The sequence below is a fragment of the Bactrocera oleae genome, chromosome 6 (assembly GCF_042242935.1).
Source record: "Bactrocera oleae isolate idBacOlea1 chromosome 6, idBacOlea1, whole genome shotgun sequence".
Lineage (NCBI taxonomy): Eukaryota > Metazoa > Arthropoda > Insecta > Diptera > Tephritidae > Bactrocera > Bactrocera oleae.
Window position 1 is genome coordinate 24281539 of NC_091540.1, and position 13898 is coordinate 24295436.

General features: G+C 33.2%; 1 protein-coding gene across 3 annotated transcripts in view; it reads left to right on the forward strand.

The window, feature by feature from the left end:
- The window catches only part of TfAP-2 (transcription factor AP-2), a 94077-nt gene extending 80206 nt beyond the window's left edge, over window positions 1-13871 (forward strand). For all 3 annotated transcript variants that reach the window (XM_036371508.2, XM_014239791.3, XM_014239793.3), the window contains 5 exons: window positions 6078-6285; window positions 10013-10202; window positions 12199-12463; window positions 13493-13660; window positions 13732-13871. In XM_036371508.2, the coding sequence (XP_036227401.1) occupies window positions 6078-6285; window positions 10013-10202; window positions 12199-12463; window positions 13493-13660; window positions 13732-13842 (942 nt within the window). In that variant the 3' untranslated portion in view covers window positions 13843-13871. The remainder of the gene's footprint in view (window positions 1-6077; window positions 6286-10012; window positions 10203-12198; window positions 12464-13492; window positions 13661-13731) is intronic.
- The last annotated feature ends 27 nt before the right edge of the window (window positions 13872-13898 follow it).

The following is a 13898-nucleotide window of genomic DNA, read 5'->3' on the forward strand; positions in this document are numbered from 1 at the left end:
TCCATCGATTGCCGGTTGCATTAATTTGATGGATTGATTTTTTGTGGGTTCACTTATAAAGTATTTTCCAAAAATTAGGACTGTCATTATTATTGATGATTTATCCTTTTTTCTGTTTTTATTGAGCTTACTTCTTTTGTGTATTAAAGTTAAGGTGTTCTCCAGCGAGAGGATTTCTTCGATATTGGTTGGTGGGGATGAATATTGTAGAATTTCCGGTTTACTTAATGTTCTTTTCTCGTTATATACTATTTTTTAATGTTGCAGATTTGTTGTTGAAAAAAAATTTCCCATTTCCTCTAAGGTTAGAATATGTTGATTTTTGACCTCCGTGCAGGTTGGCAAACGACTTTTTAGAAGATTATTGATGCATAAATCCTTATGTAAATCTACTAGATTATTATTTAAACATATTTGCAAGAAGTTGTACTTTTTACAATCATTTTTATTCCATAGTTTGTCTTTTCGCAATTTAGAATTGTATTAAAATTGATTTCATTAATTTTTCCATTTTTACAGCTCTAAAGTCTGTTGTTGTACAAATTTGATTATCCACGGTGGGAATAAATTATAATTTTGCTCTTAGTCGCAATTTTTATTTCAGAAAATTCAAGAGCTTCATCTAAATTTATATATGTAATGTCATCATTGTCTTTAATTTTCTTGCAACATTCTTCATTTGAGAAGATAAACGAGATTATTATATTGGTTCTTGTTTAATGTATTGCGTATGCGATATTCAAAACTTCTTCTTTAATTATTTCTAACTTATATTTTAACTGTAAGAATGATTCTATTTCTACATATATAATTATTTTTCATTATGTATAGTTTTAAAATAACTATATTATTTATAATATTTGTTATTTCACTAATTTTATCTATTGCGAATTTAAAAATTAGTACTTATCACAAGAACTGAACATAACCAGTCTGATATTTTGCTAACGATCCATATTGGGGAATTCTATGGAGATTTCGATCTACTTGTTATTCCGTTAGCAAGAAGTTCTTCGACTTAGCGTTCGATTGTTGTTCGTATTTCATTGTTAACGGGAATGGTGTAGGTGAGCTTTTTTATTTTGTTGTTTTAGCGAGAGATGCGAAATATCGATTCCGACATTATTGACTTCGTGTGATATCCGCTGCTTCAGCGCTATATTTATATTTTGGCAAATTGTCATCAAATTCTTATAGGTATGGATGATTACTTTCGATTGTTTAAGTGTGTCGTTACCTCCTATGCCATGAAACGACCTAAGAGTTGGTAGTATGAAAAATTTTATTTTTCTTCTGTTGGTCTAAAAATATCTACGAAGGTGTGGTGCGCAAATTCAATCGTTCCGGCAACTGTTTTTACCGTAAAGGGCTTTTCGTTCAAAATTGGGGCCCTAATTCTAGTTGATTGGATATAATTCTTATTAGATCCAGTATCAATCAGAAAATCTTCTGTGTCTCCGCGCTTAGTTCTAAATTCTTAATAATGAAGCGAAGGCATTTTTTTTAAAAAAAATGAATAGTATTAAGGTAATTTTGTTTTGTGGTATCATAACTGTTATGAGAAACGTCGAAATTCTGTTCGATTCTGTTCCTTCGTGATAATCGTTTGAATCTTTTCCTTCCGTGTTACTAGGGAAATTTCGTTGTATTTTATTTGGAGAATAAGCTATTTGTACGTAAAGCGGACGTTTCGGTGGTCAGTTGTCTTGGAAGGCACCAGGTCTATTTTGGTAGTTAACCTATCTTGAATTTATTGACTGGTCCACCTCCATCGGAGTCGGTGCTTTTGGTGCAAGTTCGGTCTGTTATTAAAGGAAGTATTGGATTGATTTCTAAATTCTAGCGGAGTATGAGGGTTATTGAAACTTGGTGTGAATATTTTGCGTGTAATTATAGTTATTACGTGGGACGGTAGATTGCCGAGCTAGGCGGGAGAAGCATAAGAGTATTGGGGATAACGATTTCGTGGTTGGTTTATGCGTGTTATGCGCATGATTCATTCTGTAGGTCATGTTGTCTAATTTTTGACACAGATGTAGGGATTGAGGCAAGGTTGTCGGTTCTCGCATGCTGAGAAGAGGAGGTAAATCGCCGGTTAATCCTCTAATGAATATATCTAGGGCTTTGTCCTGGTATGAATTAGTCATAGTCCTTATGGACTAGTCACTTAAATCAAGATATGCAATTTTGTCTAGTATAAAAGAAAGGGCATGGTATACCTTTTGGTATGTACCTATGTCTCTTTTATCCGAATAATGTATCATGAGGCATTTCCAAATTTGAGTTCATTCGAGTGGAGTATTGAACGACTCCAATGCAGTGTCGGCATCACCAACTACTTTATGTCTAATAGTGTGTAATATGCCAAAGTACTTACGGGTGTGCTTGACCCCATCGTATGCCTAAAAAATCTTGTCAACGCTCTTCCTCCAAGAGTTAAATTCTGCTGGTCGTCCTGCAAATTCCCTAAGGCATTTTACCATGTCAGGAGTTTTGTGCGTTCAGTGTAACGCTGTGGCCGGTAACATTCTGCGAGTTTATTTGTTTAAGAACCTCTCTAACTATTGTGGTTACTATCGTAGGATTAGGTCTAGGAATATGTGAGAGATGCGGGGTTTCACTGTAATCTATCCTCATCTGATTCAGTTGCTCAATTAGCTTTTCAGCAGTGTCTGGCATATCGCTTATTTACTTTTTTTGTGTTCTATAGTGACAAGTATCTTTTTTTATAAAATTTTATAAATACAAGTAGTAGAGATTTTTATAACAATCTGGTTTTTTATAATAATAATTATCTTTAATCAATTGCAATCATCTTTTCTTAATTTTCTTTCAACTTCAATTTTGTATAATAACAGTTAAACAGTAAATATTAAACGTTTAAAATATTTCTTATATAAATAGTGTGCAGCTTCCCATTGATTGGTGTTCTACGTTTCGTTGTTGTCCTTTTTCCTTCTGGTACTGGTACTTTTTCTTTAAAATTTTATATTTGTTGGTGCACTCGTACCGTACTTTTTGATTTTTTGACCTTTTTATTACATTCGCGGGATGGTCCCTGCTTGGGCGCCAGTTAAAGAACTTTAATTATTACCAAAAGATTGTTCGATTTGCGCGACGCATCGCAAGAAAATTTGGTTCAGCGATGAATTTGACTTTTGGTTCAATGGCTACGAGTAACATATGTAAAAACAAAATTGTCTCATTTGGAGTAATGATAATTCACAAGCCATTGTTGAGACGCCGTTACATCTTCAAAAAGTTACTGGTTTATGTGCTGTATGAGCAGAGAGAATCATTGATCGTTATTAACACGCTCCATATTAATGACTTTCTCGTGCCTGAATTGGAGGATGTTGATGTGGACAAGCGATTTAACACCGCTGATATCCGGCCCCAATTGACGTGGTCGAGTATTTCTGCTCTCGGATGGAATTTATTTAAACCAGCCACGGGGTCACTTCCTTATAATAATGCTAAATTCTTGGCCATAAGCGTTTTATTTCTTCTTGAAAACCACTTGTCTAAAAATGCACCCTTTACATATTTATTTATAAGCAAGTACTTAAATATGTATGAAGTGTGGTTAAGCTTATTTTCATGCCATAAAGACCGCTATACTTTTTTGTTAGCTGCATTCTGCGCTGCAAGAAAACATTCCAAACAGAATACTTAAAATATTTTTACCTATTCCATTTTAAGGTTCATACTTATTAACAAGTTATTTACGGAATTTCCTTTGGGGTAAGTTACTTTGCCCGACTCGAGACCACCTCGTTGCCCCACTTATAAAGACAAAACAATCACATCTACTTAAGCGGGATTGGTTGGTAAATTACTTTTAGCAACCCTTAATCTTAAGCATTGATATTACTACTTTTTGGAAAAATTCCTCCACCAAATACTGCCAAAGTGGGTATTTACTTATACAAATATAAAAACTTAGAAATAAATATACCCACGAACAAACATAATTACAAATTTGTGAGGTAAAGTGTACATACTTACATATGCATACGTATGTACATTTTAAAATGAGTTACATTTAACCAACAACTTTAAAATTATAACATCTCAAAGTTATACTTACGACCTTATAACAAACTAACTAATGTTGTATAACTTAGTTTCTGGAAAGCAAGCTTCGTAGTTTTTACCTAAAACGTTTTGAAAAATAGTGCTTGCTAGAATAATTATTTTTACTAGTTCCAATTTTATAAATTGTAAAACCATAACTATTACAACTTTTCAAAACAAAAAACAAACCACAAAGATCGTAAACTTTGGTTATACCAAAGCTAGAATAACCTTCACAAATAAAAACGTTTTCCTTACGAAGCTGGAATGGCAGCTTAAGGTATAGTGGCCCGATCTGAATATTAAAGCATCGTCTTGAGCAATATTCCATGACATATTTCGTGAAGATATCTCTTCAAACAAAAAATTATCCATACAAGAACTTAATTTTGATCATTCAATTTATATGCACCTATTTGCTATAGCGATCTGATATCGGCGGTTCCAACAAATGAGCAACTTGAGCAGAAAAGACGTATACAAAAGTTCAGATCAATATCTCAAAAATAAGGGACTAGTTCGCATATATTCCGCCGGACAGGCGGACATGGCTAAATCGACTCAGTTCATCTTGCTGATAATTTATATAAATATATTATAGGGTCTCCGACGTTTCCTTCCGGCTATTACCAACTTCCAGACAAACTTAATATACCCTGTTCAGGGTATAAAGATAACAGCTGTATTGGGTATGTTAGGGCTAGCAGGTTTGGACTGATCGCATAAAGTTTTGGCATTACAAGTATACTTGGGAACATTAGTTCACGCAATTCTATGAAGTTAACAATTTCATACATTTCAGGCAGTAAACTAGGTTATTTTTAGTTACATATTGGCCGATATATATACGGCATAAATCCAACCGGAAGTTTGAAAGTCTTATATTAGGTATATGGGGTTAGGGTAAGTATGGACTTAATTTTATATACATATAATAAATATTACTCTTTATCTATCTTGATTTGTTCTAAGTGTTAGAAACAACCGTTAGGTGAAGAAAACTATTAAACTCTGTAGCAACATGTTGCGAGAGTATAAAAATAGCTCTACCTTTGGCGAGCATCAGATTCAGATTTCAATTTCACAATCAGTTTCATGATCACGTCAGTAAAATTCTAATTCAGCTACTTTACGTTTTTCTATAATTTTATATGCATATGTATTAGGGTGGGTCAAAAATCCGAAAATTTTTTTCGCTTGGTACTCTGAAAAATAGGTCTTTAGACACATCTCTCCACGTGTGAGCTCTTAAGTGTAACGATTTTTTCCTAATATTTATATGCATTTTATTGAGTTGCCCAAGCTTGTTTTTTAAAAAACTGTTACATTCGTGAATAAAGATTTCCGGAATTTTCACCGATTAAGATTATTAACACTTTACTAACACTATTTCCATGAGTATTACACACTAACAAAAACTTATTTTTGTAAAGGAGTTATTACGAACTAGGATTCACTAGTTGTGCTAAATTATGTTATGTTAGCTGTCGGGATCGAAAATGGCATTCCATGGGCTTGATTAAAAGCAGTACATTTTTTTCAAATTAACCAATAAAAAAAGAGATGCAAATCAGAATATTAGAATATAATATCAAAGGCACCACTTATTACGAATTATGTATGGGCAGGTCAAGCGGTTTGTAAAATATACAGTTTGATTAAAGGGATGTATTTTAATAATAAATCATCAATTTATATTTTTGCCTTTCTTTAAATAGCTTAGAAACAATCCTTATTCCAATTTTTCAGTACTTATATAGAAAAAAAGTTATAACGATAACTGACAAAAAACTAAAAGAAATTGTGTTTCTTTTATAATTAATATGTATATATTAAAGCTAATCATAGAATTAACAACATTAGTCGTTGGAAATGTTATCAATGTTTCAAATGTGATACCTATAAGATATAAGACAAAAATAAAAATATAAAGTGTCCAGATCTATTAAAAAAGTACTTGTATATTTCTTAAATTCAAATTTCAAAAATATTGTTTGCAGGCGCAGCTGTCGCATGGCTTCCCATATACAGATAGACGAGCAGATTATGGTAGCACCTTATCAGGAGGTGCCACACATGGTGGTAGGCTTGCTCATGAACATGATCCCTTAGCCTTACATCAAGCACTACAGAACGCTGTTGATGATGTCCAAAATCCCGGTATAGATGATAATGTCGCGTTTATGTCAGATCTACCTCTAATTAAAAGTAAGTATTATTATGATCGTTTACTAAGATGTATGGTATATTCAGTTATTATCTGCTCATATGAACAGAAGCCAGGTTGAGTTTTCGTTTTTTTACGTGATTATTCTTTTTATATTTATTTATATTCAAGGTTTAAATTTTATTTTAATGAATGAATATTTTCGGCTCAAAACTGCACAATATGAAAATTAACAATACTTGTCTAAAGATATACCGTAATAACACTTTACTATGGTACTCGTAGCAAGCTTAAGTTATTTAACACCAAATAATCTGATATTCCTGTGAATATCGAAGAGTGTAAAATTCGGAACAACGAAATTTAAACACGAGTGCATTATGAAATTGGAATAAGATCCGATACACAATATCCACAATAGCGCAGTTGCATTCACTCTTTATATATTTATGTTGTTAGTGTTTATAGTATTTATCCTCTTGAAAGTGGCTGAAACTTTGATGCCGTTTGTATGAGGAAAAATGGAATAAACAAACACACACCTGGTGTTAGATTCCTTTTTGAATCATATTTCACAGGTATTGTATAAAAGAACCCCTACCTATCTTCGCACATTACTAATTGGCATAATTATATTTAAACAAACGCCCCAAATATTATTTCAATTGTTCATATATATGTTTATATGTACAATCGACGTATCTGCACTTTCATGTTTATACTTTTGCTCGTACTTTAACGTATTCATCCCTGTGATGCAAGCAACATGTACTCACCGTTAGAGAAATATGATTACATACATATGCAAATATAAATATAAGTATGTACATTAGAGTGGGTTGATTTACAGAGAGTCAAAAGTCATTTAATATTCTATTGAACATTTCGCACATACAACCGATTATTCAGTTATTTTATTTTCCGGTTGCCTGCCTTTAATTAAAAAGCTAAAAGCACGTTTTTTTGCAGAACTCTCTAATATATACTTAACAAACACAGGGAAAACAAAATCGGACAAATATATCTCCCATATAACCGACCATATTATTCAGTTTTTTCCCATTATAATGCCTTTATTCAAAAAGCTAAGATATCGTAATTATATAGAATAATCGTCTAATATAATATATACTTAACAATCACAGAAAACAGTTCTGAAAAATCACGTTCTCTTAGCTTTTTAATTAAAGGCAACCGGAAAATAAAATAAATAAATAATCGGTTATATGAGAGATATGTGATATAGTTATTCGATCTGGCCGATTCCGACAAATGATCAATAAAATGTCAAAATACACCTATGTGTTGAATTTCATTCAGATATCTTAAAAACTGACCTCACCTTGTTACTTTTATATCCTGATCAGGATATATTAAGTTTACCACGAAATTTGTAACGGCCCCACAGTGATAGAAACAGCTGATTTAGCAGCGATTGACTAAATTTTCAAAATAAAAATTTGCGACTATGGAGTTTTGTAATCAATTACTAATATATCCGATTGGTCAGAACAACGTTTCGAATTTGCGACTATGGAGTCTTGTAATCAATTACTAATATATCCGATTGGTCAGAACAACGTTTCGTTTTGTTTTGATCTCAATATTCACACAGCTGTAATGCTTCAAACATAAATAGTGTTCCATCAGCTACAGTCAACAACTTTCCCTCCATTTTTTACTACTTGCTGCAATTATTATAGAATTTATTTTAATTACATTTCAATTTTATTTTTTGCGTTTTCATAAGGTTAAAGGTATGTAGTAAATAACAAACAAAGAGTTTGTGACCTGTGATTATGTTTCCTTCTATAAATCGATGTTAATTTTAATGAGTACGAGGTTTACTATTTATTAATAATTTAAGATTTGATAGAGCTGAACTTCCGGATTTCGATTGGGTTCGGTATCAATATTATTTCAAAAACAAGAAAAAATGTTAATTTCGGTTGCACCAAATACCCTTCACAAATACAAAGGCTCTTTATAAGAACTTGATTCAGATCGTTCAATTAATATGGCAGCTATATGCTATAGTGATCTGATCTGAGCAATTTTTTCGGAGATTACATTTTTGTTTTAAATAATAATCCATGCGATCAGGTTGTATGGCAGCTATATGCTATAGTGGTCCAATATCGGCCGTTCCGACAAATGACCTGCTTCTTAGGGAGAAAAGGACATTTGCAAAATTTCCGATTGATAGCTTAAAAACTGAGGGACTAGTTTGTATATATACAGACCGACGGACAGTTAGACAGGCGAACATGGCTAAATCAACTCAGCTCATCATGCTGATTATTTATGTATATATTTTATAGGGTCTCAGACGTTTCCTTATGGGTGTTACAAACATCGTGGAAAACTTAATATATCCTGTTCAGGGTATACTTAGTTGAATGTTTCGAAAATGAGTTGCAATATCGAAAATGAGTTGCAGTGGTTTGCATAATGTAATTCAATTAATTTTTTAGCAACAATGTTAGTGTCCAAGGGAGTGCTATATGCAGTATGGCATGAGGAAAGTAAGTCTTCCAAAAAACTTCTAGCGGTGCACACATACATCTAAAGCAATATAACTGAAACAAGTAGATGTGAAAGAAATTACGGCTTCAAATAGCAGGGAAAATTGCAAATTTCACCAAAAAGTTGACCTCGAAATGGAGAGAAAACCATCGAACTCGAAAGAACTTTGAAAAAAAAACAAGGAATGGTTAGATGACAAAATTATATTGGTGGGCCTCAACTCAAAAGGTGGGCGACCCGAAATAGTGTTTGAAGAGTGCCAGGAAAAAACAAAGAAGAAAAAAATTTCAGTCATCTCTAAAAGAATTCCGTGAGATGAGCTTGTATCACTCTAGCAAGGGAAGTGCTACTAAAATGTTATGTTTTTTAAACTCTGAAGAAAGTTTAAAAAACAAACTTAAATCTTAAATATTAAAATTTAATAAGAACCTTTCGGCTCCGCCACACTCGAAAAAACTCGCGCGAAAACACTATGGAAGGCTTGGCGGATTCACTCTTTTTTTAATCAGATCCGCTTATCGTCATGCTTTCCAAAGATTCAGTTCCATCTTCAAAGAGTTTTTATTATTTGGATTATAAATGATTAGGATACTCTTAAATAAAGATGTGTCAGATTTTAGCTAACTAAATATGTTTTGTCTGTTATTACTTTTAAGGCAATATATATTTATCAAATAAAATTAATTTTTCAGGAAAAGTGATTTTTATTTGAAAGTTATAAATAAATGTCTGCTATCTTGACCATTTTTCTTACATGTAGTATTTGCAAGGCCAAAATAGATTCTATGTGTTCGTAATCATATAGTTGTCCGATTCATACCAAATTTTATAAAGATGTTTCTATATGTATATTACGTAAATATTAAAGAAATAATAACAATTTATGAAAGTTGGTAAACAAATGTCTTTGATTCTTACCAAACCAAACAGATATGGAGTGGTTTTATAAGAAAAAAAAAAATGTTTAAGTTTAAATAAAAATAAAATTGGTTTGGTCCAATATGACAAAAATTTTAGATTCACTTACGGTATTAACTCTTATGTGAAGTCCTTACTTCTTAAGCAACTTGGGATGAACAATAAAGAAAAAGATTGTAGCACAAATCACCAAGATGCCCGACTTGTGTTTCCCAATACTGTATTACAATATTTAAACGCATGTTTATGTACAAAATATGCGAACATGAGTTCATCAAAAGAGGATTATGTTAAATACAATTTTTTCTTTATATCTCATTAAAGGTATTAAAAGTGGGAAAGAACTTGGAAATATTGGATCCGGTTCCCCTAGTGAGGTATTTTGTGCTGTTCCGGGACGACTTAGCCTTTTATCCAGCACGTCCAAATACAAAGTAACAATTGCCGAAGTTCAACGAAGGTTATCACCTCCAGAATGTCTAAATGCGTCTCTACTTGGTGGAGTTCTTCGAAGGTTGGTAGCTTAAATATTTTTTATACACTAATATGTCTTAATTTATTATATTCTCGAAATATAAAGGAAAAAGTTTTGTTCATCCAAAAGTCATTCTCTTGAATCTCTTCGGTTGTTCTTCGTGCAAAATGCGGCAATTTTGCTTGTTTACATACCCACTTAGCCAGAAACTTTTCAAGAGCCCATAGAGGGAAGCGATGCCGCTTGAGAAGGTCGAGCGGCTTTAGTTCTTGCACAAGCTGTATTTTGTACGCTTTCAATTTAAGAAATCGGCGTAAAATGCGCCAAGTCGATCCTTACGTCAGTCCGAGATGCTGCGAACGGCGCCAAATCGACTCTCCACGGTCTTCGTGTACACTCTCAGCTAGGCCGTTATATTTTCTTCACTGCGTGCTGGACCTGGTCTATTCGGTCGAATATTATCCGTTAATGAATGCTGGGTCTCAAGATGGGTAATGGTATTGCCAATAATACGCTCAGTATGTTGACCATAAGTTGAGCGAAGCGCGGGAAGCTCATTCTTTACAGAACGTGAATTTTCGTATTAAGTTGAACAATTTGTGAACGTTATTCAATCGTAAGAAAGTCTTTCCATAATGAAATGCCAAACAATATATAGCAAAAATAACATGACAGCTTGACAAGACTCATGTGACCTTTACTTTGATCTAGGAAACAGAAATGCATTATTTTTTCATTAGGACGAAATTTTTATTTACCATAGTTACAATTATCCGATTCAGGTGAAATATGCAAAGGTTTGGTTCTTGTTGTAATTTTGAAGGTTATTTTATAATGCTACTTTCAAAGAAACCGCTCGTCCCATTTGGCCAAAAACTGGGTCAGTCAGTTTCAACAAGCTTCTCTTTAGGCGAATTTTTCACTAACATAATCATTCGTCATTTGCAGGTACAGACAATAATCACTTTGTGCTAGAACCAAACTATAAGCTGATTTTATGGATAATCATCCCAACCGGAACTTCTGGCGAATTACTACCGATGTGTGAGGCCTGACGTTGTCCTAATGGAACACAATTATTCTCCTGTTACCCAAATTTGGCCACTTTGATGGCTTACTTCAGCCGGTCCAATTGTTGACAGTGCAGATCCAGATTGAGAGTTTGGCCGTTGTGGAAAAGCTTATAGTAGATGATTCCCAGCCAATCTCACCAAACACACAGCAAATCCTTCCTCACAGTCAGTTCTGGCTTGACCACCGTTTGCGCCAACTCACCGTAACTCGACCATGACCGTTTTAACTTGTCATTGTAGTAAATGACCCATTTTTCATTACCATTAACCACCCGCTTCAGAAATGGATAGATTTTGTTGCGAGTTTGCAGTGATTCGCAAATAGAAATTTGGTCTATGATTTTTTTACCTTAACGTATGGCATCCATAAATCGATATGCAACCTCATTTAGATGGTACCAAAGTTCCCGAGTCCTGGGTTCATTGCTTAGTCCAACCGTCATACTAAACGATTTCCATTATTTTATCGAAATTATCGACAATTTCGGAATGTGGTGCATCATTGATTCCTACAGTATCAGAACCATAAACACTTTTCACATTTTCAGCGGCTTGGCTTGCGTTTTCACTTTTATCGAAGAAGAAATGTAAAATATGGCGTATGTTTTTTTTGCTTGCGTCCATCTTTTGATGCGTGTTCAGACAATACTGAGTCAAGCGCTCACAGTACTGTCAGAGAAAAGTTTTTTGGTAGGAAATCGCATCTTTCTAACGGCATACAAGTATTGCGTAGCCCAATCGCACTTATACAACGCGAGATACATATTACTAAAACCATCTACTGGAAAACTAATGGATTTCTTTTTAATTTACCTAATTTTGTATAATGAATAAAATGATATGAGTTAGTTAGATTGATGTATAAATATTCCGAACATAAAACATATTATATATGTATACAATTTTCGGTTGCCCATGAACATACCTTACTTATTTATATTATTATATTTTTACTCTAATAGAGCTAAGAGCAAGAACGGTGGACGCCTACTAAGAGAAAAGCTTGAAAAAATTGGTTTAAATTTACCTGCGGGAAGACGGAAGGCTGCCAATGTCACATTACTAACGTCCTTAGTAGAGGGCGAAGCTACTCATCTGGCAAAAGATTTTCATTTCGTTTGTGAAACTGAATTTCCAGCTCGTCAGCTAGCTGAATACGTCATAAGACATCAAACAGAACCCCAAGAATCCTATCGCCGGAAAGAACTACTTATTCATTCACAGCAGGTAAAACTATAACTTAAATATTGTACAAAATTTTTCGTTTTTGTAGTTTTTAAAAATAAAAAACCAAACAAATATTTTATTCAAAATTAAAAAACTAAACATATATACTTGTGTATATAAATGTACTTAAAAAACCAAATAAAACTCTAACGCAGTCAGATCATTCAGTTTATTTTGTGTTTCAAATTATCTGCCTTTTTTGTCAAGAAGGCATCAAATATATTTGTGATTAGTGTCTTCCTTTTGCGTTATGTTAGAAGCTGTTGATAAGTGGATAAAGCATCTATAACACCCCGTCTTGCTTTTGAATTTCTGTCAAAATTGGGATCATTTTCAATAAATTGATCCATAATTTGAGTTATAGTGGTCAAACTCATTTTTACAAATACCAACGAAAGTTCTTTTTGTTTTCTGTTTCTTGCTCAGCTAATTCCTTTTGCTCATTATAAAAAAGACTAGCTGCTGTTTCTTCGACTATTTATTCGACGTCTTCCACATTTAACTCATCCAGACCAGTTTGTTTTGCTAATTCCCCTATTTCATTCAGATTGTTAAATGCCTTCGCTCTTTCTTAACTTTGGCATGGATGCACAATTTCGGGGAATAACCGGTTTAAAATAAATGAACGCTAAACCGAAACAGCTTTAAGCGGGGTCTCACATATGATATACTATATTATGGTTAGGTTAGGGTGTATCTTTTATTGTCAGAGCAGTTATACGATATATTGATAGCAAGAGTAACTAAATGAGATTTAATGGTGCCTTTCCGAAAAAACCGTCTATTTTAATATGAGTTAATTCCATTCAATTGACAGTAGAACCATACGAACTAATTTCAGCTAATACATGCGATATATTTTCTTTTCTTTAATCAACATATATATATGTATGGTTTATTCTGATAAGTACTTCATTCCATATAAACCATAATTTAGTTCTAGAATTAATTTATTTTCTTTACATACTTAGATTAACTACAAGTACTACATATAAGTATGTATTTATTTTGTATAATATACATATATAGATAACAAAGGAATTAATGCAAGTACTTAGCCAAGATCGCACAACACAATATGGCACGCGGTCACAACATTTACTGGAACCCTCCATGCAGCGTCACCTCACACACTTCTCTTTGATTACTCATGGGTTTGGATCTCCTGCTATAATGGCCGTACTACATGCTTTCCAAGTAACGTTCACTCCGATATAAATATAGATGATTAATCGCAAAATACTAATGTTACTATTATTTAATTTCAGACTTTTCTCAATGAATCACTCAACTATTTAGATAAATTATATCCTTCAAATAGTGGAGGTATGGTGTCCTCTTCGCTGGACAAAAACAAAATTGATAGTGACAAGAAATGATAGGCCGGATTCGCTTTATTTTATTAAACACAAAAAGAAAAACGTTTTAAACGAAA